This window comes from Cryptomeria japonica, chromosome 10, assembly GCF_030272615.1.
Source record: "Cryptomeria japonica chromosome 10, Sugi_1.0, whole genome shotgun sequence".
Lineage (NCBI taxonomy): Eukaryota > Viridiplantae > Streptophyta > Pinopsida > Cupressales > Cupressaceae > Cryptomeria > Cryptomeria japonica.
The window spans coordinates 4,192,933-4,218,954 of NC_081414.1; the positions used below are offsets into that span (position 1 = coordinate 4,192,933).

General features: G+C 37.5%; 1 protein-coding gene across 6 annotated transcripts in view; it reads right to left on the minus strand.

Moving 5' to 3' along the window:
• The window catches only part of LOC131069409 (telomere repeat-binding factor 1), a 56,480-nt gene extending 54,167 nt beyond the window's left edge, over positions 1-2,313 (minus strand). Inside the window, exons 1-3 of one of the 6 annotated variants that reach the window (XM_058004820.2) lie at positions 2,049-2,313; positions 1,611-1,784; positions 350-454 (exon numbers count right to left, since the gene is read on the minus strand). In XM_058004820.2, coding sequence (XP_057860803.2) covers positions 350-454; positions 1,611-1,760 — 255 coding nt within the window. In that variant the 5' untranslated portion in view covers positions 1,761-1,784; positions 2,049-2,313. Of the gene's footprint in view, positions 1-349; positions 455-1,610; positions 1,806-1,915 lie in introns of all 6 variants that reach the window. The other 5 variants (XM_058004818.2, XM_058004817.2, XM_058004819.2 and 2 more) reach the window with 5 other exon arrangements.
• Positions 2,314-26,022: the final 23,709 nt, after the last annotated feature.

The following is a 26,022-nucleotide window of genomic DNA, read 5'->3' on the forward strand; positions in this document are numbered from 1 at the left end:
ACTGCACATAGGAAACCTAGACAATCTTCAACAGGGAAATCAAGCTCATAAATCTTTTGGGGCAAACTTTTAGCAAATGATGAAGAGCGGGTGCTGAAGGTTTCCAGTTACTGCTATGCTTTTTAAAAAAAATTTGGATATACATGTTTATGTGATGTAAACTTCTTTATAAATTACAATTCAATTGATAAATGATGGTTCTGAATAAAATCTCCAAAAATTTGCACCTCAGCAGCAAATTCTGTTTTTCATCAGACCACTGTTGCTACAAATCCCTCCTATTTTTTTAACAGCACCCACACTTGAAAATTAGGAGCTGCTGTCACTTGTACTAAAATTTATTGAATACCTTAAGTCTTATACCACAAGAACATTGTAATTTGCCTACAACATTTCCTGTAATAGCCTCCAGCCTCAACCCTACCTCTACCCTTCTACAGCATCCTCTTAAAGCCTGCCACAAAAAGAAACAGATTTTTTAGATGTTTCCAATAAAGACCATATGTTTTCCTATTTCCTAACATAAACCATAGAAGCGATAGCCCCTACATAGGAATCTGTACTTAAAGATCCTAAAACCTTAAGAAAAGGAATTATAGAGATCTGTAAAATGATTGTTAAGGATTCATGGCAACAAGGTGTAACTCAAGAAATCACTTTCAGTGAATTATAGAGATCTGTAAAATGATTGTTAGGGCTTCATGGCAACAAGGTGTTACTCAAGAAATCATTTTCGGTGAAGGAAGGATGTTTTGAGACAGAGTCGGATACTTGGATGCTAGAGAATGTTTAGGATCGTATGAGACATCCAAAGCAGGATTTGACAGACGCAAAAACTGAGATAAAAAACAGTATTTCTAGCTTCTGGACAAAAATACCGGTTTCCAATAAGAGGTGGTCTCATAATCACCGGAGCAGTTTCATCCAGATAATCATCAATTTTGTAATCGCCCCTTATGACAAATGATGTTTTCATTGCAACAGCAGACACCGCGTGGCATTCCAATTTCCTCAGCTAACAGTTCCATGATAGACTGTGTTAAGACAAAATCAGAACAAGGGAGGTGTTTAGGGAGTTTGCTAGGGACTGAATTGAGTTAGCTTCGGGCTGGTTGTGTGCACAAGGGACCTAATATTTGTATTGCCATTGACTCATTAGAGATGGTGATTAATTTGGCTCACATTTTGCTAGAGTTCTCTACCAAAATTCAGGTTCTCCCAGGTAAATTTCTGTTGTCTTCAATTGTGTGGTTGTTTATTCTCACTTCCTTGCATTTCTCAGTTTAATTTATTACTTACAAAATTTCAGTCTTCATGACTTTCGTTAAAACTGTATTTTGGAGAATATTGTATTGTATAACAACCTTAATTTACAGATCATGTGGCGTAATGCTAATCGGAACAAACCCTCTTGTACCAAGGGCATATGGAATGGGAAAAAGTGGTGTAATAAACATGGTTCAACAGCGAATCGGGTTTAAAATATCAAAAAAGTGGCATCCAAGTATGCTCGTAACCTCAACAAGACTTCCCAAAGACCAAAAACTGTATATTATAAATGTGAGTCATGAAGCCCAAAACATTGGAATTAGGGTTAGTATTAGGGTTACCTTGAGATCGACATTGGAGCGCGAGGCCAAATAGGTGCTTAAAAGAGGATCTTTGAGAATTGCTGACCATTTGCCTGGGCCGTATTTGTCAATTCCGGCACGAAGAGCGGCTTCCTCCTCCTTCGTCCATTTTTGCTTCGGGGCACCCATGCCCTTCAAACCCTAACTTCTAACCTGCAAAGCATGCAACCGGTACTAAATGGCCTTCAAAACCTTCATAAAACCCTTATCTGCTAATGGCATAACATGTAGCCTGTGATGCTATAAAAACATTAATTTTGCTAATTTGGCATGGACTTAACTACCCTGCACATTTAGCAGAAACCATTTCTCATATGTCACGACGATTTGTTTCTGTGCAAGATTTCACATAACGACATCACTTATTTTTTTATCACAAAAATTGTTTGATAGCTCGAACTGAAATTTATAACTCACCCTGACAAAATATAAACTAAAACGTCAATTGTACTCCCTCCAACAGCATAATTTCAGACCGTATATTTCTCAGTGTTCGACTTCAAGTTGTAGAAGACAAATTTTTTTTCTTGAGAATATTTGCTGCACTACTATTTTTCTAGTATTTATTTTTATTTTAACTGATAATGGAGGTGGACACAACTGATCTCACTCTCTTCTTCTGTAATTATAATTGAAAGGGAAGGAAAGCTATTTGAAATAAACGCTGGCATTAGGTAGGTATATAATTCATGTGATTGTTATTTTGCTTTCCGCGTGATTGTTTTTATGATTTCCGCGTGATTCTTTTCATGTCTTTATAGGTTATGTCTAATTACTTTTATGTTTTTGATGTGATTATTTTTTATATTTTTGCGTAGTGATTAAAAGCTCGACCTTGTCTTCTTTTTTTTTTTATGTGATTATTTTTTATATTTTTACGTAGTGATTAAAAGCTCGACCTTGTCTTTTTTTTTTAATGAATATGTGTAATATATGTTTAATTACTAGATGACACATTTATTCATCAAAAAATATAGTCATGGTACGTTGCACCACATTTAAAATGAGAATTTTAACATTTTTGAGAAGTTTTTTCTTTTTCCTTTTCTTTATATATGTATAATAGTGACATGGTAAATATTTTGATTTTTTTACTAATTTAGGATGTGGTTCTACATAATATCCATTTATATTATTATATTTAGTCAAAAATTAAAATTATTTTATATTATGAATTTCAATTAATAAATATAGTCAAATATGTATAGTAATATAGTGATTTCAAACATGAGCTTTAATAATTTATTTTATGGAATGGGAGGTCTCGTGAAATGGGAAAATGTTGCTACTAGATATATGGGAATCTTGTTCTTCAAAATAGAAGGCCCTCCTTTTTAGTTCTCAATTTTTAGGGAGTGTCTTTAGGATGGAACTTAAAATTTCTTCCAATGACTTATAATTTTTTTAACCACATCTACAAATTTCCATTATTAACTATTATAAAATAAAATCATAAGATTGCTAGCTTCTTAGAACTTCATAATTTAAAGTTTTAAACTTGTTCACTACTGTAATCCAAAGGCTTGCTCGGCTGTAAAATGCTCCTAAAAATTTTCAATAACACTCACTAAAATATTTTTAAGGAGGGTCCTCCTCTAATGGCCTCTAGCCCTTTTAGTACTAAGAGTATTGTGATCTCAATCTTTTTTTAGAAGTCCTCTAATTTATTTCAATCCTATCAGATTCAAAATAAAAACTTACCAATAGATTATTTTTAAAAAAATGCATTGTCAAGAGGTGTGATTTAATAAAAAGCTTTTATATTTTATCTCAACATACAAAGATACATAGATATTTAGTTGTGGAAGTGATTTTGAGATGTACAATTTTTTAGGCATATTAAATTTGAGGGAAGAGGCATCTTGAAGGTTTTCAACTGTAAGGTAAGAATTGTTAGAAAGTATAATACTAACTTGATGTTTCTTCTATAAAGAAGACTCTTGAGCTTCTTAGATTTATCTAAAGATTAACTTGATCCCATGTTAGAGAGTGCAATGCTTGTAGGGATGAAAACTACATACTTTGTACTTTTTCTATTCATTTTACATTTGATTTGGCACATGTTTACAATAAGAATGATTTGGAGTAATTTTAACCCTTTTAAAGCATAAATTGCCTCGAAAAATAATACCTCCACAGATCTAGGCATGACTCCTCGCATTGCAAAGACCATGTTCCACACCTATTCACACTCTTCATTTGAGACAAACACATTTTTTCCTCTTGGATAGAATTGTGTAGTAGTGCTAATTTCATTTAATCTCATATTTCCTACCTAGATACCTAAGCTTTTTTAAGGTTAGGTGTTGTACACCTTGTAATTCCTACATACATCATATTATTTATTAATGTGTAATACGTTTAACTAAACATTGACCCCTCGTAAAATTGGGTGCCACCCTTAGAAGCAATGAGATTTTGTGGATGATACAATATGTCAATTGACAGTATTATTATGATAAGTGTAAGAGAATGTTGAAATGGGAGTTGCATAATTGAATAAGAAAACCATTTTAGACTATATTTTGGTTGGTGTATAAGACCATCATAAAAGAGTAATTACATCTTCCAAATCAATTACCTAGTTTAACTAATCAATGTTAGCAACTATCGTTGTATCCTTGAATGGTAGCACTTCGGTTTGAATTGTTAGGATGAGGTGATATCAACCTTGCAATCCTATGCATTTTCTACATGTCTCCAACTTTTTGGTAATGGGTACTTGAATGGCCATGTAAGTGATTGGGACATTATTTACTTATTATTATGCTTTAAGGATTTAGAATGTTAATTTTAATGTCATTTACAAAGAAAGTTACATAGTCGTGATTATCAATATAGTTGACCATCTCACTAATGGAGTACTTGGGAGTTATATAAAGTTGTGTGGAGCATCTCCTAATGATGAATGGAATCCACATTAGTTGGCCACAACACACACACACATCACATCATTTGCATCAGCATTTACAAAAATAATCTAGATCAACATCATATCCTAAAACTCATCTAAATTAAAGTAGCTGCATCCATAACATATCATCATTTATATGTGTGACCACATGTTGATCCAAAGAAAAAACAAAGATATAAGTCAGAAATATATCATCAATAAAGTAATCAAATGACCAAAGTCCCTGGATATATATATATAACAAATGCTCATCACATCATGAAACATCAGTATCAATAAACAACAAACAGATCATCCAAACATCATATGAGAGCATCATTGAGTAACATATCTATAAGATCAAAGCACAATAAAGTATCATATCAAGAGGTCATCAAAATACAAAGATATATATACATCGAGGTACATGTACAAAATCTGTAATCATAATCACAGTGCAGGATTAGTCTGACCACCTCCAAGACCTATCGGTCGAGAGCTCAATCTACACGCACCTGGGCTACTGCTAGGAGCGTCCCTTCTAGGACCCATAACCCCCTCACTACCCCTGTCTCTGAAAACCCTTGTGTCATGAACTGGCAACATAAGTAGGAGCACGTCGGTCTGGTGGCACAACCTGAAAGTATAGGATCCTGTAATACTCTAGATGGTGTCCCTTGTAACACCCTATGTGGCTGCTTGTTGCAATGATCGCACTGTCTCCTTTGCCTGGTTGTGTCGCTCTATCTCTGTGTCCCGCTCTAGCAACATTGTCACCACCTGTCTCTGCAACTGCACAACCTGTGCCTGGGCTTGTGTGAGCTGACCATGTACCCTATGCAACAAGGACTATAATATTGTTGTTTGTGCCTGCTGCTTATGAGGAGGCACTCTAATCTGCACACCCTATGGTTGTGAAGGTTGCAGATCCTGCATACCAACCTGTCGAGGGGCAGGAGGGGGCATATCAATCCTCCTCTGACAGGCCAATGGCTACACATCCTCCTCCTCTGACTCCTCCTCTGTTGCTACCACCACCAATCCCATCAAACCTACTCCTCCACCAACTGCCTCAGACTTTGTATCCTCGTCAGATGAATCACCACTCTCCTCCTTAGATCCATCACTGTCTGATCCCTCCTCTGCCCCCATGGCAACAACATCCTCTGCCTACAACGGTCCACCCCGCCCAACACCACCCATCCTCCATCCTCCTCCTCTACCTCTCACCACTCCTCCTCTACCCCTCACCACTCCTCCTCCCTCTACCCCTCCTCCCATCTCAACCACCTCCCCCCTAATCATCATCATCAACCTCCTCCAGGGCAGGAATCATCTCTCTGGCCCTGTCAATCGCGGGAACCTGTGTATCAAAAAGAATTGCATATACTTTGCAGTCATCCCTGCATCCTCTACATCCTCATACATACTCCATACGCAAAAAGGCAAAGAATAGAACTCAGCTCGGGCTGTCGTTGTGATGCTAAAAATATGGTATATAAGAAAGACATACACATATAATGAGACAATAAAAACATAAATGAAAAGCTTAATTAAAAACTAGCTTAAAAATGCAAACCATAAGCCTTCTCTTAAATGTCCCATTTTCCTCTATTCTTAAGGACCTTGAAGGTGTTGAATTGATTGGCTCTCAGCGAAGCAATGACCTCCAAAGTGGCAACTCAAGAGTTGAGTAGCTACTTGATGATGATTGATTATGCAAATGATATAAAATGCATGATTTAAGAAATATGATTAATCCAAAATGCTAATTACTAGATGATTGAAATGAAAATTGCCTATAGTAATGATGCTAAAGCTATGAATGCAAGGGATCCTTATTGCTCCAAACTGAGGGATATATGTATAAATTCCAAGGCCAAAGCTGAGGTGGCAGGAATCAACGGTCCAGATCTGATCTGAAGATATCAAGGGCCAAGATTGAGGAAGTTAGAGGAGAGGTTGGAGGAAGAGACGTTTGTCATCTTTGTGGTGACAAGTGTCAAGGAGCCTTGCTCATGAGAGGGCAAGTGTCCAGGGGAGGAGACATGTGGCAAAAGTGCTATGTGTCTCAAAGGGAGAATATCCACACCATAGGAGGTTAGGATAAGGAGGTTAGAATGTGCAATATAGGATAGGGTTAGTTAAACCCAGGGTTAGGTTAGGGGATGGTTAGGTTAGGTGGTTAGAAGTTAGGAGGCACGTGCTCATTTGAATTTAAAAATTCAAATAATTAGAAAATGATAATTAATCTCAACAAACTTGAGTTTGTTAGTTTTAATTAGGGATTAGAAGAATTGATTAATATGGGGGGACATTAATTAATTATAATTAATTAATCAAAGGGGGATATGAAATGAACTATATAAATAAATCATGTAGATTTATTTACTAGTAGATGAATAGAGAAATGAATCAAATTGCTTGTGAATTCAATTAATTGGGAAGGGGAATTAATCAAATAACTATGTATTTAATTAACTATCTTCAAACCATTTTTAGTTGTATACATTTTGCCCCTCTTTGAAGCGACGTGTGACGACGCCTTGGTTCAAAGAAAACTCAATTGATGATGTTGTTGATATTGATTTCGATAGGATGCAGATTTGATCTTGATTTGATGTGGATTTGGTTTCGATATGATACTAATTCGATTTGTGAGATGATAAATCTCGATATGATGCCCCAGACGCTGACTGGTAGATATTGATTCGAGGATGCCCGCTCGGGAGATGAATCGGATAATTTTTGAATTTTTTTTTTTTGAAATTTTTACGATTTTTAGATTTTTAATGATTTTCCGATTTTTAGAACTTTTTAGAGCCAATCCGATTCATTTCCCGAAATGAAATTTGAAAACGCTACCCTGTCCACCCTCCTTAGTCTTCACACTTAGCAAAATTTCGCCTTCAATCCTCTGGATTTCGCTCCTCAAATTGCTCCTCAATTTCGCACTTTAGAAGGGATGAATGAAATAATGCCCCCCTATTATATAGAGCGCTCACCTTTTATTCTTTTGAAGCTAGAGGAGGCGCAATTCATCCAAGAGAGGGCTATGATTTAAACTTTGCCTAGCAAAATCCTTTTTCTTGCATCATTTTCAAATGGTCTTAGAGTTAAGTACTCAAGAGGAGGTATGGCAGTGGTAGTAGATGATGATCATCACTTGTCAAAAGGCTTGGAAGGGTACATACCCATGACAGAAATCAAGTGTGTAATTCCTATAGCCACAATCGAGATCAGTCCTATAACCTTGCAAATTTAATAGAATCATATGTTTTGGAACTTAGGCAGTACTCTTAGGGTTAGGTCAAGCTCTTACACTTTCTTTTTATCATGTATGCTCTCCTAAGAAAATTGACTGATGGATTTGTGTGTGTATATTGAATAGGAGGAATAGGGTCTGAAATTGAACCACGGGTGCACTACCGTGACAAACAAGGAAACTAGCAGCAATATTCTTCTTGAATGTGTTTCTAATGAGAAGAGCAGATGTGGAAAATAGTGTCAACAAAGCAAAATGATGAGTCAGAGTACTTGCAATATGTTTTTCAGAAGGAAACAACTGGTAGGAAGAGAAAGAGGGAGAGTAACATAGATGATGTCCTAGAGAATGATAGTGGTGGGTATGTGAGAGTTCCCATGTTGTTACACAATGCTCATCACGTAAAGAAATTAAAGTTTGTTGTAAGCATGGCAGTGGTAGTAGATGATGATCATCACTTGTCAAAAGGCTTGGAAGGGTACATACCCATGACAGAAATCAAGTGTGTAATTCCTATAGCCACAATCGAGATCAGTCCTATAACCTTGCAAATTTAATAGAATCATATGTTTTGGAACTTAGGCAGTACTCTTAGGGTTAGGTCAAGCTCTTACACTTTCTTTTTAGCTGTAATCCCACTTAAATGCCCCATTGTGAGTTTAAAAAGGTGAATTCCTTTTACCACTCTTCATTTGTGCACTTGAGTTGTTTGAGAAAGTTTCTCTGGAGGAAGGAATGGCGATCCCGTACCACCAACATAGGTTCGAGCGAGTTCGGCGACACGAGTGTCCTCCGGCCTACGGTCCACCGATACGCACTTCGAGAAAACCCCGCTTTGTTAATTTTTAGGTGATTTTTGAAAAAAATGGCTATTTGTATTAAAAAAAAAAAATTAGCGTTTTCACCAGATGGGTCTGTAAAAAAATTACATTTTTGAGATGGGTTTTTTATTTACAAAATGGGTTTGTAGGATTTTTCGAAAAAAATTAACGCGTATCCCAAAAAAATTATCATGCATTTATTGGAAAGAAAAAAAATTCAATCAATTTTTATTTTTTTTTAAATGAAATCCCACCACCGGCGCCACCGCTGGGGGAACATTTTTTTTTTAGTTTTTTTTTGGGCGATTTTTGGTTTTTGGCGATTTTTTTTTTTAATTTATCTAGCGATTTGCTAATTTGTTCGAGATTGTGCGATTTGTTGATGATTTGATTTGATTTTTGTGTTTTTTTATTATTTGATGATTTTTCGATTATTGAGAATTTTAGCATTTTTTCAATTTGGGTGATTTTGAGAAAATGATTTGATTTGTCGATTTTTCTCATTTATTTAATTTTTTGATTATTGATGAATTGATTGGATAAAGAGGTGGAATTTCTGTCGATTCGATTTGATTTATGATTTCGATAGGGTAAGATTTGATTAGCTATCTAATTGATAAAGTTAGACACTCCTGATTAATGAAACGTGATGATCAGTTATGATTATCTCGATGTACGTGCAAGATGAGATAAGATTGATAATGACCTCATGATAGATGAGTGTCATTGATAGGGGCCCAACGAGATTTGATAAAAATCTCAACTGCGCAAGATAGACTGACAGATAGATTGATTTGATAGATAGATAAATCAAGAAACTAATATGATGAAATGATTTGATTGTAGGAGCACTTTAGTGTCCTCCAGTCTCGGGAGCACTTCCCGAAGACATGGATGTTGATACCCTGCCTTAGTCAGGCGGAGCGAGACCACATTGACATGTGTGGTTTATCTTCCCTTCTCGACATGCTCCGACCCTTGATAAACCAAGGATTATTGACAACCTTAGCAGAGCGTTGGCACAGCGAGCACAACACTTTTCACCTACCAACGGACGAGATGACGGTGACACCCGAGGATGTATACCGGATGTTGTGCATCCCTGTGATGGGCGAGCTAGTGTATTACGATCTCAGCAAGCGAGGTGGGATAGATGTACTTTGTTGAGTGTTCGAGGATGATGAGATAGGCGGATATGACATTGTGTGGCAGGAGATGTTAGAGCTAGGTTATGCCACATTACCCACTGTTCTCATCGGATTCATTGGAGGTTTCCTTTGTCCTGATCACAGGTCAAAGGGATTACCTGTTGGATGGGGTCATCTTCTTGAGCAGATGGTGACACAGGGGACCCGATTGCATGGGGGTCATGCATGCTAGCGCACTTATATCATGACCTGCACCGAGTTGTGTACCAGAGATCGACTGCATTATCACCAGGGGTAACTGTACTTCAGATATGGGCCTAGGAGCACCTGCCTATCACATGACCATTGGCTGACAGAGATAGATCTGTAGGTAGGCCTTATGTTGACGGGTATCCAGGTATCATTGTCCAGCGAAAGCTGGGCAAATTGGAGTACTGGCGATGGACACTGGATGATCTGGATATTGTGATATGGAGACCATATAGGGATTGTGAGATTTGGCCCAAGAATGTAGTGGAGATGGCGTATGTATTTGTGTCGCGATACTTGATTGGATCGACACCCTATGTCATCGAGTGATTCCTTTGTATGAGGGTGTTGAGACTGTAATACCCTAAAAATGATCATCTAAACCATGGGCCCTTAATCTCGACAACATCACCAAGGTCCTAACCAAAGGCATTAAATCAATCTTGAGCACATTATTAATTCTTTAATCATCAAATATCACATGGCAAATCAATTACTCAATATTAATTAAATATTCATTTAATTAATTGAATCATTTCCAAGAATATCATTTTGATCAATTATCCCATTTTAATTTATTGAATATCCTTGCATATTTAATTAATTAATAAAATTGTCATTTAATCATACAAAAGGAATTAATTTATTACAAGAGAGGAATTAATTACAAAACAAGAGTTGAATTGAAATTAAAATAAAAGAATTGAATTTTTCAGAGAAATCAAACTTGAGATATTATTTCTTTTTCTAAATTTAGAACTTGAAATCAAAAAAGCAATTTAATTGAATTATTGAATTATTCTCTAAAATTGGAACTCAAAGCTTTTCAGAAAAAGAAATTCAGTTGCATTGAAAAGACTATTTTCTTGAATAAATAAAAGAGTTATCTATTTTTATCACAAATACATGGAATTAATTTATTATTATTTTCAATGCAACTTGGACTTCTAATTTGAATGCATTTCAATTAAACTATAATTGGAATCTATCTCAAGGTTAACTTAACCTGATTTCTCAATTATTTTCAATTAATTCTAAATTGAGCTTTTCTCTTGGTAATTCTCTATAAATTCAGTCTTCAGCTCTTATTCCAATTTACCCCAGAGATTTTTGAGAACACGCTTGGAGATTATTATCACGCTAATTTTGCTCTGGAGTCATTGAAGATTATTGTGCTTTTTTAGATTATTTGCATCCATTATTGCTTACATCCATTGTTGCTTGAATTGATTATTTGCTTGAATTATTCATCCATCTTGCATCCATATAGTTAATATCGTATAGATTAAATCCTTCATCTTGGTGTAGTCTAGTCACTAGTATTGCTTATAACAATCTGAGAGCAATCTTATACTCGCATCTTTTAGAAGATAATTAGTCGCTTTGTTATGGTTTATTACTTATTGATTATTGATTACTAACCATGCATATAATGACTTAATTTAAGTGTTGTGCTTGCAGCTACAAACCACTTTTTCACACACACATATATGGCGCCCATCGTGGGGCAGAAAACTACATTTTTCGGCCTCCAAGACTAACTACTTGTTTTTTTTGTTATTTTCCAAATTTCAGATTTTTCGATTTTTTTGTTCGTACATCTCGTACGATAATTACCACAGGCTGAAATGACAAACTACAGGTGTCGTACGAACTGGAATCCTATCTCGTATGAGTTGGGATCTTGTATCATACGAGTTTTCATATTGTCATATGACTCTGTATTTTTTGGTAAAAAATAAAATAAAATTAAATTAAAAAAGGGCAAATTTTCATGATTTTTTTATTATTCTGATGACTGACCCTGACTGTTTATCTGTCTATCTCAGAATTTTTCATAGCCTAATCAGTTTTTGTAGAACGCTTGTCAAAGAATATGCTTGTCGCACAAAGACAATATGATTACTGATTCGTTGTCTTTGCAGGTTGCCTAAAGAGAACCGATTAAACATCGTGTATTCTTTAAATTCATTTTTTAGGAACCTAACTTGCTATCTGGTTAAAGAATAAATCTGTCTTTTGTGTTTTTAGAAGATTCTAAGAGGTAGGAGAGTATGCTCTTGTCTTTTTCTATACAATCAGAAATCCAGACCCTTGAGGCTTTTTCTTTGTTTGAGATTTGTACATCTTAAGCAAGCCTGCCCTCCCGAGGGGTTGAAAAACTCTTAAAGTCGTTATGGTCGGTGTGAGGGGAACGACCTAAGTGGGAATGGCTAGACCCCAAGTACTCCAACCCACTATAAAATAAATGTGATTTGATGAAAATCAAGTCAACGACAGTGCTCGGGAATAGCTCTCCTTCATACCTTCAGGTATATTAAACCTTGGTTTTCAAGGCTGGGAGACCTCTTAATTGAGTTTATACCTCGACGTGTTGAAAGGATCCCTGACTAGTTCCAATTAAAATTAGAAGCTACCCGGTTCATCTCCGAAAGGGGGATAATCTTTGTGCAAGAGAGATAGTAACTCTCCCAAGATACTTGTCATTTCATGCCCCCATTAGTGTTTGGAGTCGAATAATATGGCATTGAGAATCCATTGCATGAGACTCAACAACCGTATTCTGATTAGCTATTGGGTGTGTACCTGAGTCTACAAGCAAAGGTTTTCTTTCCTCACCAAATTCCTTAGGGTTTGCATGTTGTGATTGGAGTCACTATACATACTACTTGTTTTCCGTGTTTTCATCCCTGAAACAAAAATTGAAATATCAAAATTAGAGAAGCCAAGAAACAACTTAGTGATTTGAAACTCTATCCGTGTCATAAACTAGTCCATCCTAAGTCAAAACTATGTCCGTGTCAGAAACTAGTTTGTCCTAAGTCGAAACTCTTTCCATGTCAGAAACTAGTTCGTCCTAAATTTGAAACTCTATCTATGTCAGAAACTAGTCCATCTTAAGTTGAAACTTTGTCCATGTCAGAAACTAGTCCATCCTAAGTCAAAACTCTGTCTGAGTCAGAAACTAGTCCATCCTAAGTTGAAACTTTGTCCGTGTTAGAAACTAGTCCATCCTAGGTCGAAACTTTGTCCGTGTCAGAAACTTGTCCATCTTAAGTCGAAATTTTGTATCCTGGTCCAAAATCACTCCATCTCATAATTGGTCATACTCAGTTATCATACTCAACAATCGAAAAAGCTCAGAATTTCTAGGCTCTGTCTTGTGAACAGTTGTACGAGTCTGATAATTTATCGTGCTACACCCGATCCTGTTTCGTACGAGTCTTCTGATTTGTCATCCTAGACCTGATTCCGTGTCATACGAGTCATTTTAATCTGTCATCTATATCATGTGTCGTACAAAACAAAACTGCTCTGAGTCTTTTGTCGTGCTGCACATACCCATCTATCGTATGGTATGAGACAACAACTCATACGAAACAAAACTTTTGTCGTCCTGTAACTGCTAAATTATCGTCAGGTTCAGAAATCCTGTCATACAAGTCTCTGGTTTTGTCAGAATAGAATAGTCAATCTTGCCTAAAAACAACTTACAACGAACATAATACTGGTTATAAATTTTCCTGAGCATAAACAGATCAAGACAGTGTACCTATGCCATTTGCGTTGCACGATTTGGTCGATCATCTTTCAACTAGTTCAATCAACTACCTATCAAATTTTATTCACTTAGATAATGTCTTATACAAGATAGATCGTTCCTGAAACCAAACTGAATCTTACACTACGCTTAGAATCAACTTAGATAAACGTCTTATACAGGATAGATCATTCCTGAAATCAGACTGAATCTCAGTTGTTTCTCCTAAACAATACATTAACCGAACAACTAGCTCTGAAATTGATCTTGACCTCTGCATCACAAACAACTTTAGGTCACACTAATCCATAAAAATGCCTACACAAACCAGGAGTTCTTGTAAGAAAGAAGTCAAAGGCAAAGGAATACCCTTTTCATACACCGACAATCCATTTTATGAAAAGGATCCACTCACTGACATACCGTCATCATCAAGCGAACCAATTTTTGATGAGCCTAAATCTCCCACTATATATGAGATGGAACACAATGACGAAAACAAGGATGATAATAACATTCCCAAAAATGATAATGATTCCTCATCATTAAGTGAGGCTAACGAAGACACTGAACCTCCAGAAAAATAAATCCTTGATTGTCAAAAGGACAAAGAATTTAGAAAAATGATGAAAGCTATCATGACCCGAGAGAAGGAAGACTATTTCTTAGAACTAGCAAAACAAGGTGCTAAACTTCCTACTGGATATGATGTACAGACACTCGTTACTAAAAAGAAAGAATCACCTATACTTATGGTACACAAACAATTACTAGCCTTACGAATGGAGGTCATAAAACTGAATAATAAGGACAAGTCCCCAAAACAATATTCTCTGGAAACAATGTGTCCCTTTCCATTGGACAAGACTCTATACATGCCTCCATTTCCTTCACAAGTGGAGATCCCAAAATTTGATAAGTATGATGGTACCTCAGATCCCCGATATCATGTCAGAGAGTTTTGTGCTGCCTGTATGGAGTTCATGCATGATCAAACGTACCTCATGCGCCTTTTCCCAAGGAGTTTAGGGGGTCAAGCAATGGAATGGTTCTCAAGTCTACCCAAAAGGATAAAAACGTTCGAAGAACTAATCCAACTATTTTTACAATAGTACTCATACAACATTCGACATCCTATGACTATGATCGAGCTTTGCAATACTAAACAAAAAACAGGGGATCCTCTTCTTACTTCCTCCAACGCTGGAGAAAGATGTTTTCTAAGTATTCTCGACCTATCCTAGACTCCGAGAAAATGGATATATTTGTCAATAACTTGGTTCCCGAACTGAAATATAGTATACAAATGCAAGTACACCCATCATTTAACAAAATGGTAGATAATGCTATTCGAATGGAAGATGTGCTCATAAACAAGGGGGATATCACACCTTAGAAAGAAATACAACCAGGATCTAGCTCTAAAGAGAAGAACAAGTATTGGAAGTTTGGCAAAGACAATAACAAGAATGTTGTTAATGATGGAATAGTAGACACTGTCAAAGCCAACTCAAAATCCACAATATTCAAATTGGCTAGTGGTACACAAGCACTTAAAGCCGCTGAGGCTGTAGCAGAAAATCCGCCAAAGAAAACAAAGGAATGGTTCAAAGAAAAGCCTTGGCTTTCCAAACCTAAGCGTGATTTTACTCCTCTCAAAGAATCGTATGAATCCGCTTTCAAAACTTTGTTGGCAAACAACTTGATAACACTACCAGATAACTCCAAACCATATGATCCAAAAGTTAAACCAAGATGGTGGAGAGAAAATGAATATTGTGACTTCCATCGAAATAAAGGTCATAACATAAACAATTGCATGAAGCTAAAACATGAGATTCAAGATCTCATAGACGTTGGTAAAGTTGTTGTTGGGAATCATCCGACTAATGCAGATCATAAAGCATTTAAAGACCCTTTGCCTATTTACGAACAAGGTGATTCTTCAAAGACCAAAGGAGGTGCCAAGGTAAATTATACTTATGCCAGTCAGGACAACGTTATCAACATGATTGAGCCTTCCCACTTGGAATATTGCAATGTGATTATAGGCCAAGATAAACCAAATGAATCACGCTATGTAAGAGCTCTCACCCGTTCTCAAAAGAAAGTCACCCTCCAAGGAGCTAGTTCTTCCGACCTAGCTCAAGCAACATCAAACCCACCAGCCTTGCCAAACAAACAAAAATAATCAACCTTGGACAAATTTAAAAGGTTAACTTAATCATCATCTTCTGGATATAGTGTCATTGAACAGTTGAAAAGGACAAATGCTCAAATCTCAATCTTTGAATTGCTAAAACTCTTATCTACTCACAAAGAGATCCTAGACAAAGCATTGCTCACCACCAACGTTCCAAAAGATTTAGACATTGATCGGTTTCAGTCTATGGTGGGTCATCTGACTTCACCTTACTATCCGACCTTCTCTCAAGAAGATGATAACTCACTAAATCATCCACATAATGAGCCATTGCATATTGAAGCCATGATCCATAAACACAGAGTCAAACATGTTTTGATAGATCGAGGCGCGGGGTTGAATATTTGTACTTACAATCTGCTTACACAACTAGGATTCTCTGAAAATGTCATTGATCATGGCAAGAAAATAACAATAAAAGCCTATGATGAGGAAGAAAGGACTTCTAAAGGTCTGGTGTCATTACCTATCAGAGTGAGACCAATACAAAGAGATGTCCTTTTCCAAGTACTTGATATTCCTTTGTCATACAATATATTACTGGGCAGGTCGTGGATTCATGAAATGAAGGCAGTACCGTCAACATACCATCAATGCTTAAAGTTTACTTATAACGGAGCTGAAGTCAGTATTCAAGCTGATATAAATGTCGTATGTAATGCATTGACAAAAGGTGCAGATACTTTTGTGCCTCATAATAGGGCAACCTCTCCAAATGCAGATCCAGAATCACTAATGAAAGACTTGGAAAAGAGATTGAAGATTACAAATATCGGCATGGATGGCTACAAGATAGAACGGGTACTTTCATTAGTTTCTCTCCCTCCATCACCAAAACAGTTGGGCAAGCCATCAGAGGCTATTAGAACACAAACTTAAGCTCCAAATACCATATATGATGGTCTCTTTGTATAGTCTTCTACCTCCTTGGTAGATGAAATAAAAGAGGATGTTGTTCTTAACTGGCTCTTTAAGGAAGATAGTCAAAATGAGGAGGTACGACATTGTGAGATTTCCTCAAACCAATATGGTCCTGGCTACAAAATGATTCAACACATGGGGTACTCAGGTACTGGTCATTTAGGCAAACAAAAGGAAGGTATTACTGAACCAATTCAGCTACAAACCAAATCCACAAATGATAAGGCTGGACTGGGTTACGATCCGAAAAAGACATCAAACCAAAAACATGTTTCTAAGTCTAAGTGGCAGAAAAGAATATTGCCTTTAACATTATAGGAAATAGACACTCAACAAACAAAAGCAGAGTGTAGAAAAGAGAAAGAGGAATCAGCAATCAAGAAAGAAGAAACAGTCAGTGCTCAAGATTCAATGGTATCAGCTACAATAATATAAGAAGTTGAGGTCCCTGAGGATATAAGAGATGAAGTAGTAAGAATCAGAGAATTGTTTGCACCGCTAAAAGTTCCAGTCACATATACTGGCAAGCAGCAAGTAGACGATTCGAAGACTGATTCAAATGAGTATGAATGGGGTCCTGGCCATCTCTCAGACACATCCACTACAGAAACTCCAGAAGAGACTAGCAATGTCATAAATGATGCTCAAGAGTTGATGCGCATAAAACTAGAGAAATAAATATAGGAAATTAGACAAAATAGACAAGAAAATTATGAACAAGGACTGAAAGAAGGAAGAATACCAGAAAGCTTCTCATCTATGTACCCCTATCCTAAAACAGACCAAATTAGGTATAGCACTACACAAGAAGAGTTGGAAGCTATAGAAGAAGAACCAATTATCAGTCTAGAAGAAGCTGAATGGACTAGACGAAAGCAAATCACAGAAGCATCAAGATCATGTCAACAGGTGTGTCAGATACAAGTGACAAATGAACCAAAACATGAAGGAACTTGCAGTATTAAAGATGTTGGTGTTGATACCATACATACACTTATTAAATCACTTGAAGAAGACTTAGAAACTTCACTTGATGACTCTGATGACAGTCCTATTCAGGACAATATCTACTCAGCCTCAAATCCTGAATCAGCTGATACAAACAATGAAAATCTGTCTACTGATCTTATCACTATTAAACCACAATATGACATCCAATATGGCATAGTGAACGGCGTTACAAGTATGTCTATCGGATTAGATCAACTAAATATTAACGTGAACTTTAATAATCATGATCTAACTCTTCCTGGTCTCGAGACACTTACACAAGGTATCCTTCTGGAACTTGACTTTTCGATCCGCCGTTGTGATAACAATACCGTGAATGCTCTTGAACCTATCCAAGATTTATCCTTAGTACATCCCGAATCGATTGACTGTACTTTACAAAACCAGCCCATGGATATACCTACTTTTGCCGATGACTATACGTTAGCCTATTATCTCAATGCAGTCAAACCTATAGACTCTTCCACCAGTGAACAAAGTGAAAATATGACTGAAGCGGGTATCAAGTATCTTAGTCCCAAAAACAAGAAAAATAAAAACAAAAGATCCGATGGCGAAAACCTTATTGTGGCGGTGTTAGAATCTAAAAAAGAGAAAATAAAGGACGTACCTAAAGGTGAAAACCTCTCTGAGGCACCTGAAGGTGAGATACTTGATATACTACCAAGTCATTTCCAGGAAAGGTCCTCCATATTGATCGAGCCAACTCAGCCAGTGAACATTGGGAGTAAAGAGACACCACACATCATTCATGTAGCTCAATCACTATCAGCAGAAGAATTGAAGGAGTTCACTCAACTATTCTTAGAAAAGAAAATAAACTTTGCATGGAAGTACTCTGATATGCCAGGCTTGGATCCTGATCTCATTATGCACCATCTTTCAATTACATCGAGAGTAAAACCAGTTAAGCAAAAACTCTGTAAGATGCACCCGCATGTAGCACTATTAGTCAAGGTTGAACTAGAAAAACTGCTCAAAGCTGGATTCATTAGAGCTATAGATTATGTCGAATGGATTTCAAACATAGTACCTGTGTCGAAGGCAAACAAGTCTATCAGAGTTTGTACTGACTTCAGATATCTTAACAAAGCTTGTCCGAAGGATGACTTTCCATTACCAAATATTGATATGATAGTCAACATAACTACTAGATATGAGATGTACTCACTAATGGACGAATTCTCCATATATAATCAAATCAAAATAGCTCCTGGAGATCAAGAAAAGACAGCTTTCACCTGTGCATGGGGAACCTTTTGCTGGAACGTCATGCCATTTGGGCTAAAGAATGCAGGAGCAACCTATCAAAGAGCAGTTACAACTATTTTTCATGACATGATGCATAAGAATATGGAAGATTATGTTGATGACACCTTAGTGAAGATTATGAAAAGATCAACGCATATTCAAGAGTTAGGTCCTATACTCGATAGAATGGAAAAGTTCAAACTCCAATTAAATCCAAAGAAGTGTGCATTCGGAGTGACATCTGGTAAACTACTTGGCTATATCATTTCAAAGAAGGGAATCGAGGTTGATCCTGAGAAGGTCCAAGCTATAATGGAAATGTCACCTCCGAAGAACATCAGTCAAATGAGAAGTCTACAGGGACGTCTCCAATCCATCAGACAATTCATTTCTTAGCTAGCAGACAAAGCTCAACCTTTCACAAAGGTATTGAGAAAAGAAGTAATATACAACTGGGATCAACAGTGTGAACAACATCTTCAATAGATAAAAGAGTACCTATCAAATCCACTGATATTGATGCCACCGATTCAGGGTAAACCACTAATCTTATATATATCAGCAACTGATTCATCGCTGGGGGCACTTCTGGCACAACAGGATGACAACAAAAAGGAACGCGCTATTTATTACATCAGCAAGACATTGGTGTCTTATGAAATGAACTACACTATAATAGAAAAAGCATGTTTGGCATTAGTCTTTGCATCACAAAAACTGAGACACTGCATGCTAGCACATTCAGTCAAGCTAGTGGCCAAAATTGATCCACTCAAGTATCTTCTCAATAAGGCAACACTTACAGGAAGATTAGCAAAATGGGTTATGATCCTTATAGAGTTTGACATTGAATATGTGAAACGCAAAGCCCTAAAAGGACAGGTAATTGTTGATCAACTTGCTGAAGCTCTGCTTGAGGACACTCAACCGCTACACATAGAGTTTCCAAATGAATCTATAATGCACCTTACTCAACAAACTTGGAAAATGTTCTTTGATGGGTCTTTTACTCAGAATGGTTCAGGTGCTGGCATATTATTCATTACTCCTCAGAAGTATTCAATCCCAAAGTCTTATAAGATTTTATTCCCTTGCACGAACAACATTGCAGAATATGAAGCTTTGGTGAATAGGATAAAACTAGCTATTGAATGGAAGGTTGCAAAATTGTATATCTATGGAGATTCTCAGCTGGTGGTTAATCAAATCAATGATACATATCAGACTCGAGATGAGAAACTGATGCCTTACAAGAGAATGGTTGATGATCTTAAGAAGTATTTTGCTTTTGTATCATTCCAATAGATTCCTAGGTCTGCAAACAGAGCTGCAGTTGCTATGGCTACCTTGGCATCTATACCTGAGTTATAGGAGTCCAATTTTTGCTTTGATTTCCTGGTGGAAGAGTTATATTACCCCACTTATGATTCTCTTGAGACCCAAATAGTCTATTCTATTATTGGACATGACTCATCCTGATACAGCCACATCTATTCCTATCTATGCGACCAAATTATCCCTGGAAATCTTACCCGAAATGAGAAAAGAAACCTAACTCGAAATGCTTTGTGATATGTTATCATAGCTAATGATTTATTTAGACGAGGTTTGGACAGTACATTGCTTAGATGTCTAGAAACTGAATAATCTAAACGTGCATTATCGGAAGTCCATGAAGGTATTTGTGGATCTCATTCGAATGGCCTTACTTTAGCTCATAAACTACTACGGGCTTACTACTACTGGCCAGACATGGAAAAAGATGCCATCCAATTTGCTAAGACTTGTGAGAAATGTCAGCTTCATGGAAATCTCATGCATGCCCCGGCAAGGGACCTCATACCATTTATAACACACCGGCCTTTTCAGCAATGTGCCTTTGATCTCACTGGTCAAATATGTCCTACTTCATCCAACGGATATAAATTCATCATAATTGCCACTGAGTATTTCACCAAGTGGGTAGAAGCAGTTCCACTCATTAAAGCAATCGGTAAACAAGTCACCTTGTTCATCTTGAACTATATCATCTATAGGTATGGGATACCTTCGTCCATCGTGACTGATAATGGAGGATAGTTTAAGAATAAAGATCTGGACGAGCTTTGTGAGAAATTCAAAATAAAGCAACACTGGTCATCGATATATTACCCTCAAGGTAATGGACAAGCTGAGGCGTCTAACAAAAACCTACTGACTATCTTGCATAGAACAGTGAACAAATCCAGGAAGGATTGGCATCTGTAGCTCAATCCTGCACTATGGGCTTACAGAACAAGTATCAGAACACCTACTGGGGCTACACCTTTCTCTTTGGTGTATGGGTCCGAAGCAGTACTACCTATTGAAGTAGAAATACCATCTCTAAGAGTTTCTTTGCAAGGTCTTGTTACTGATGTAGATCATATAATATCTAGATTTCAAGAACTCGAATTGTTGGATGAGCGTCGACAAGTGGCGTTTGATCATCTCAGAGTATATTAGAAGAGAATGTACAGAGGATATAATAAGAAAGTTTGACAAAGAGAATTTTAGGTTGGTGACCTAGTTCTGAGAGAAAATCCAAAAAATCAACAGTTTCGTGACAATAAAGGGAAGTTTGAACCCAACTGGCTGGGTCCCTACATTGTTACTGCAATATTCGGCTCTGGTGCCTATCAACTCTCAAACTCGGAAAGAGAACAACTCCATGAACTAATTAACACCATCCACTTGAAGAAATTCTTCGCTTAGCATTCTTTGTGCCACCAACTTGTACAACTGGAAAAAGTCCTAAAATTTTTTTTTAAAAAAAATCATAAAATACAAAAAAAAAAAAAAAAAAAAACATCAAAAGAAAAATAAAATAAAAAGAAAGAAAATGCCTTGGTGAAAACCTGGTAAACAGGCACCTTGGTAAAAAAAAAATTTGAATCTCTGCCAAGCAAGTGAAAACCTGGCAAACAGGCGCCTCTTGTACTCAAGCGTTCCATCTATCAACACAATGTTGGCATTTCTTGCTTTCATGCATCTTTGCTTTCGCTTGTACATATTTTTCAGTCACTTTCATGACATCTTGGTTTGTTGGAACCCTCATGACTTGAAACTGATCAGCGTCCTAATCTTAGGTTACTCGACAGAGCAATTTACATATCCTAAGCAGTACTAACCAAGTCATCTTTCCGTCAGTGAATCGTGGTCGTCCACTCTGAGTCAGTCACCTGTCTCCTAACTACCAAAGATTTTTTTATCACTGAGTAAGCAAGAAAAACAACATAATGGAAAACAATCACTAAACAGTTTGAGCTATGAATGAAAATTTTCTATGTGTGCTGTCTTTTATATTGGTTTTCGATTATTATCCCTCTGAGTAATTCGAGGAAGTCTATTGTGACTAAGAGGAGCAAGGATTGGGGGCATAATATTTCTATGTTTTTTGCTTGTAGGAATGATCCCAATGATTTGGAAACATATAAATTAGCTGGGTATCTATGATAAGAGCCTTCACAACAAGGTGAAATCGCCTCACATACCTCGACTTCGCTTATTTGTATGCTACAGGGAGGTCCATATCATTTCTTTGTTTGTTTTGAGGGAATTTCTTTATGATGCAATGCGGGTCCCTACAAAATCTGTCCAAGGATATGAACGAAAAAGGGTCATTGCAAACAAGATAATACTTATTGCACATTGAAAAAGAAAGGAACTCTAACCTGCCTGTTGTGTTCGTTATGCTCAGTGATGAATCTTAAGTATTTTAAATCTAGTGACTAGGTTTAGGATGCATTTCGCATATCATTTCACATATCATTTCGCATATCATTCTACATTTTTGTGAATTTAGAGTGATTTCAGTATGATAATAATCTCTTTATCTTCTGAATGAGAGTTGAAAGCATCATCATTTCTTATGCTAAATGGTCTATTTATCATCATTTCTTCGATCGAGTACTTTTGTTTTGAGATGTTAGCTGCATACATAACATTTAATATAGCTTCATACATTTCATTATTTGCTCATCTGCATTCATCTTATTGCATAGAAAAATAAAAACATTGCATTTCTCATATTACTCAATACTCATTCATTTATTTGCATATGAAAATAAACAAAAATAGACATCCATAATCATTTGCATTACATACATACATATTGAAAAGAAATGCATACATATAGAATAAAGCATATAAAAGACATCTCATAAACGAATCAACACAAGTATGATGAAGTCAAATCGGATCTTGTATATATATATCATGTCAAGTCTAAAGGTACAAAATGATGTCGAATGACATACAAACTCCCATTGGAGCAAGAATCGTATAGGCTACAAAAAAATGGGTGTGTCTACAAAAAATGTATCCGAGCTACAAGAAGAATATCTAGCTCTGAGCCTCTCCCTCATCACCTGGTGGAGGAGGAGGAGCCTGATGACTGGGATCTTGTTGAGGTGCCCGAGCTCCCTCAGAACGTGCCATATACTGAGAATAAGGAATCACTCGCTGCGCTACTGGAACTACCACGCTATATGCTGCAACATAGTAGGTTGCCCTGTTGTTCTAATGCAAAACCTCTTGCTGGAGGGTGTCTCGCTCTGCTCTCATCGCTGCAAGCTGATGATCACGCTCTCCTCTTAGCTCAGCCAACTACTTATCTCTCTCAGCCCTCACCTCTGCAAGCTGTCGGTCTCGCTCCGCCAGTTGAGTCTGAACCACTATCAACTATGACTGCAGCTCTACAAGACGTGCTCTCATCAACCATCCTGTGTTTGTCCCCTACTCTCGCGCCAACTCTCCACCTCCATCTCCACCTCTAGTACCACCCTGCTCCTCCCTCCGCAGTCAGACCTGTCTCGGAGCTGCTCACTCCTCCTCAGCTCCACCCAAGAGGTGGAGAGCCAGCGCCGAAACCCTGTTGTCCACCCTTAGCTGGACCCTGCTGCTACTAGCACCAGGATCATCACCTATCTACCTTGGAGCCTCGGCTCTCTATCCCTGTCCCTGTCTCTGTCCCTGCCTCGAACCTTGTCCCTGTACCTGTGCGGGGGCATCCTCCTCAACATCCTCTATGCACGGTGCCTGCTCACCCAGATTAGTAAATCTAGGAAAAGGATGTTGCTGGAACCACTCTCTGTACTGGGGCAATACCCCCATCCGTAACATCATCCATATAATCCCATCTGAGACTTTGTAGACCAGTTAGCTCCTGCATGGACAAGGCATAAGATAATCGAGGAGACCATCCCTGTCTCTCCTCATTCGTGTAACGTGCATACGTTGTATACTCCTGCGAGATCCACTGAGGCCGGCCATACTGCCTCATCACTTGTGATACAACGAACCGCTCCACAATGGTCTGTGATCTCATAATAAGAGGACGCGTGACAAACAGGTCCCTGCGGACTAGCCACCAGTCATCCCAAGGCTCCAAACCTCTATAAGGTCTCCACACTACGGCTATCAAATTGTCTAACTATCGCCGCCAAAAATATGTCTTGCCCAGATGGGGCTGCGTAATATAACCGACATACCTATATATAATTGGCTGCCCAAGCTCTCTACTATCATCTACCACCAACCGACAAACAAGAAGATACTCCCAAGCCCAAACCTGTAAAATATATACACCTATGGCCATGCTCTGACCATCTCTATACACGATCTCATGCATCTCGTGATACATGTGAGCCAGCAAGCAAGAACCCCAGCCAAGCCTCTGAGGGGTCTCCATCAATCTCATCAACATCCTGCCCCAACCACACTGGAAACCCTACTAACCTCTATCTGACATCAGAAAACAACCAATGAAGCCTGCTAGAACACACGCCAGAGGAAACTCCTCGCTATATCTGCTCATCAATATGTCCCAACTAATGGAACGAGTTAAAATGTCAGGATCTCTAAAGACATGCCTCACTGCCTGTAATCCTGGAAGGTGCCCTGAATCATAATCCACCTTATCCCTAGCAAAAGGGATACGAAGAATCCTATATACATCCTCGGGAGTGATAGTCAACTCCCCCACCGTCAGATGAAACGTGTTATGTTCTGAATAGAAACGCTCTACCAATGCTGTGAGCATTCTGTGATTCACATGGATATCTAGCAAACTAAGAAGATGAGTCAAACCACATACATCAATATGAGCCTACTAAACCTCAGATAAATATCGAACTAACACCATAGTGAGAGATAAACACATCTAAAGAGAACGGGAGGTAATCGAACCTGCAAAAACCCAACAACGAAGCATCAGAAAATATTCCAAACGAGCCTACAAGAGAAGTAAAACATCAAGCAAATCCAACTACGTCAAATGCAAAATCAAATTTTCACGTTTAAACCTTAAAAAATGCTCACTGTCTTTCGAATGACAAAACACAGAGGGACAGAATCTCGTACGAGTCAGGAATAGCTCTCATACGACAAAACAACCCCAAATGACAAAATATTAGGTCTCGCACGACAAAATGGTCTTTTTACAGACCTGTCGTACGATACAAGGGTGCATCTCGAACGACAATTTAAATGCCTTCAAATGACAAAAGAAAATTTACCAGTTACTTGTACGAGATAGAATCTTGTCTCGCACAATAAAACGTGAAACCCGACCCCACACATGAGAAAAACTTGAAAAATGAGCAAAAAAAATCAAAATTGAAAACATAAAGAGGCTTAAGATCGATCACTTACCGCTGGCTCATAGTTTCGGGGTCGATTATGACGTCTCTAGCGCTCAAATCGATGCTGACAAGTAGGGACCACCATTTTCTTCGCAGAAGGCTTTTTGAATTTTCAAACTTGGAGGGTTAAAATGATTTGAAAATGACACTTTTGTCCAATATATAGCCAAAAACCTAATTTTTCAACTTGCTCTGATGGACATGAAAATTGTACCGTTAGCTAATTTGACCATTCTGATTCCATTTTTGGGATCGAAATTGAAATTTGAGATCATTTTGCTAGTCAATTTCACAATTTGGACCGCTTAACGCTCTTTTCATCAAATGCTCATTCTTTCTTCAAATTGTGCTCAATTTCAACGCTGAATATCAATTTCAATTCTTCACGATTAACTCTGCGCTTAACTTATCAATCAACGCCGAATT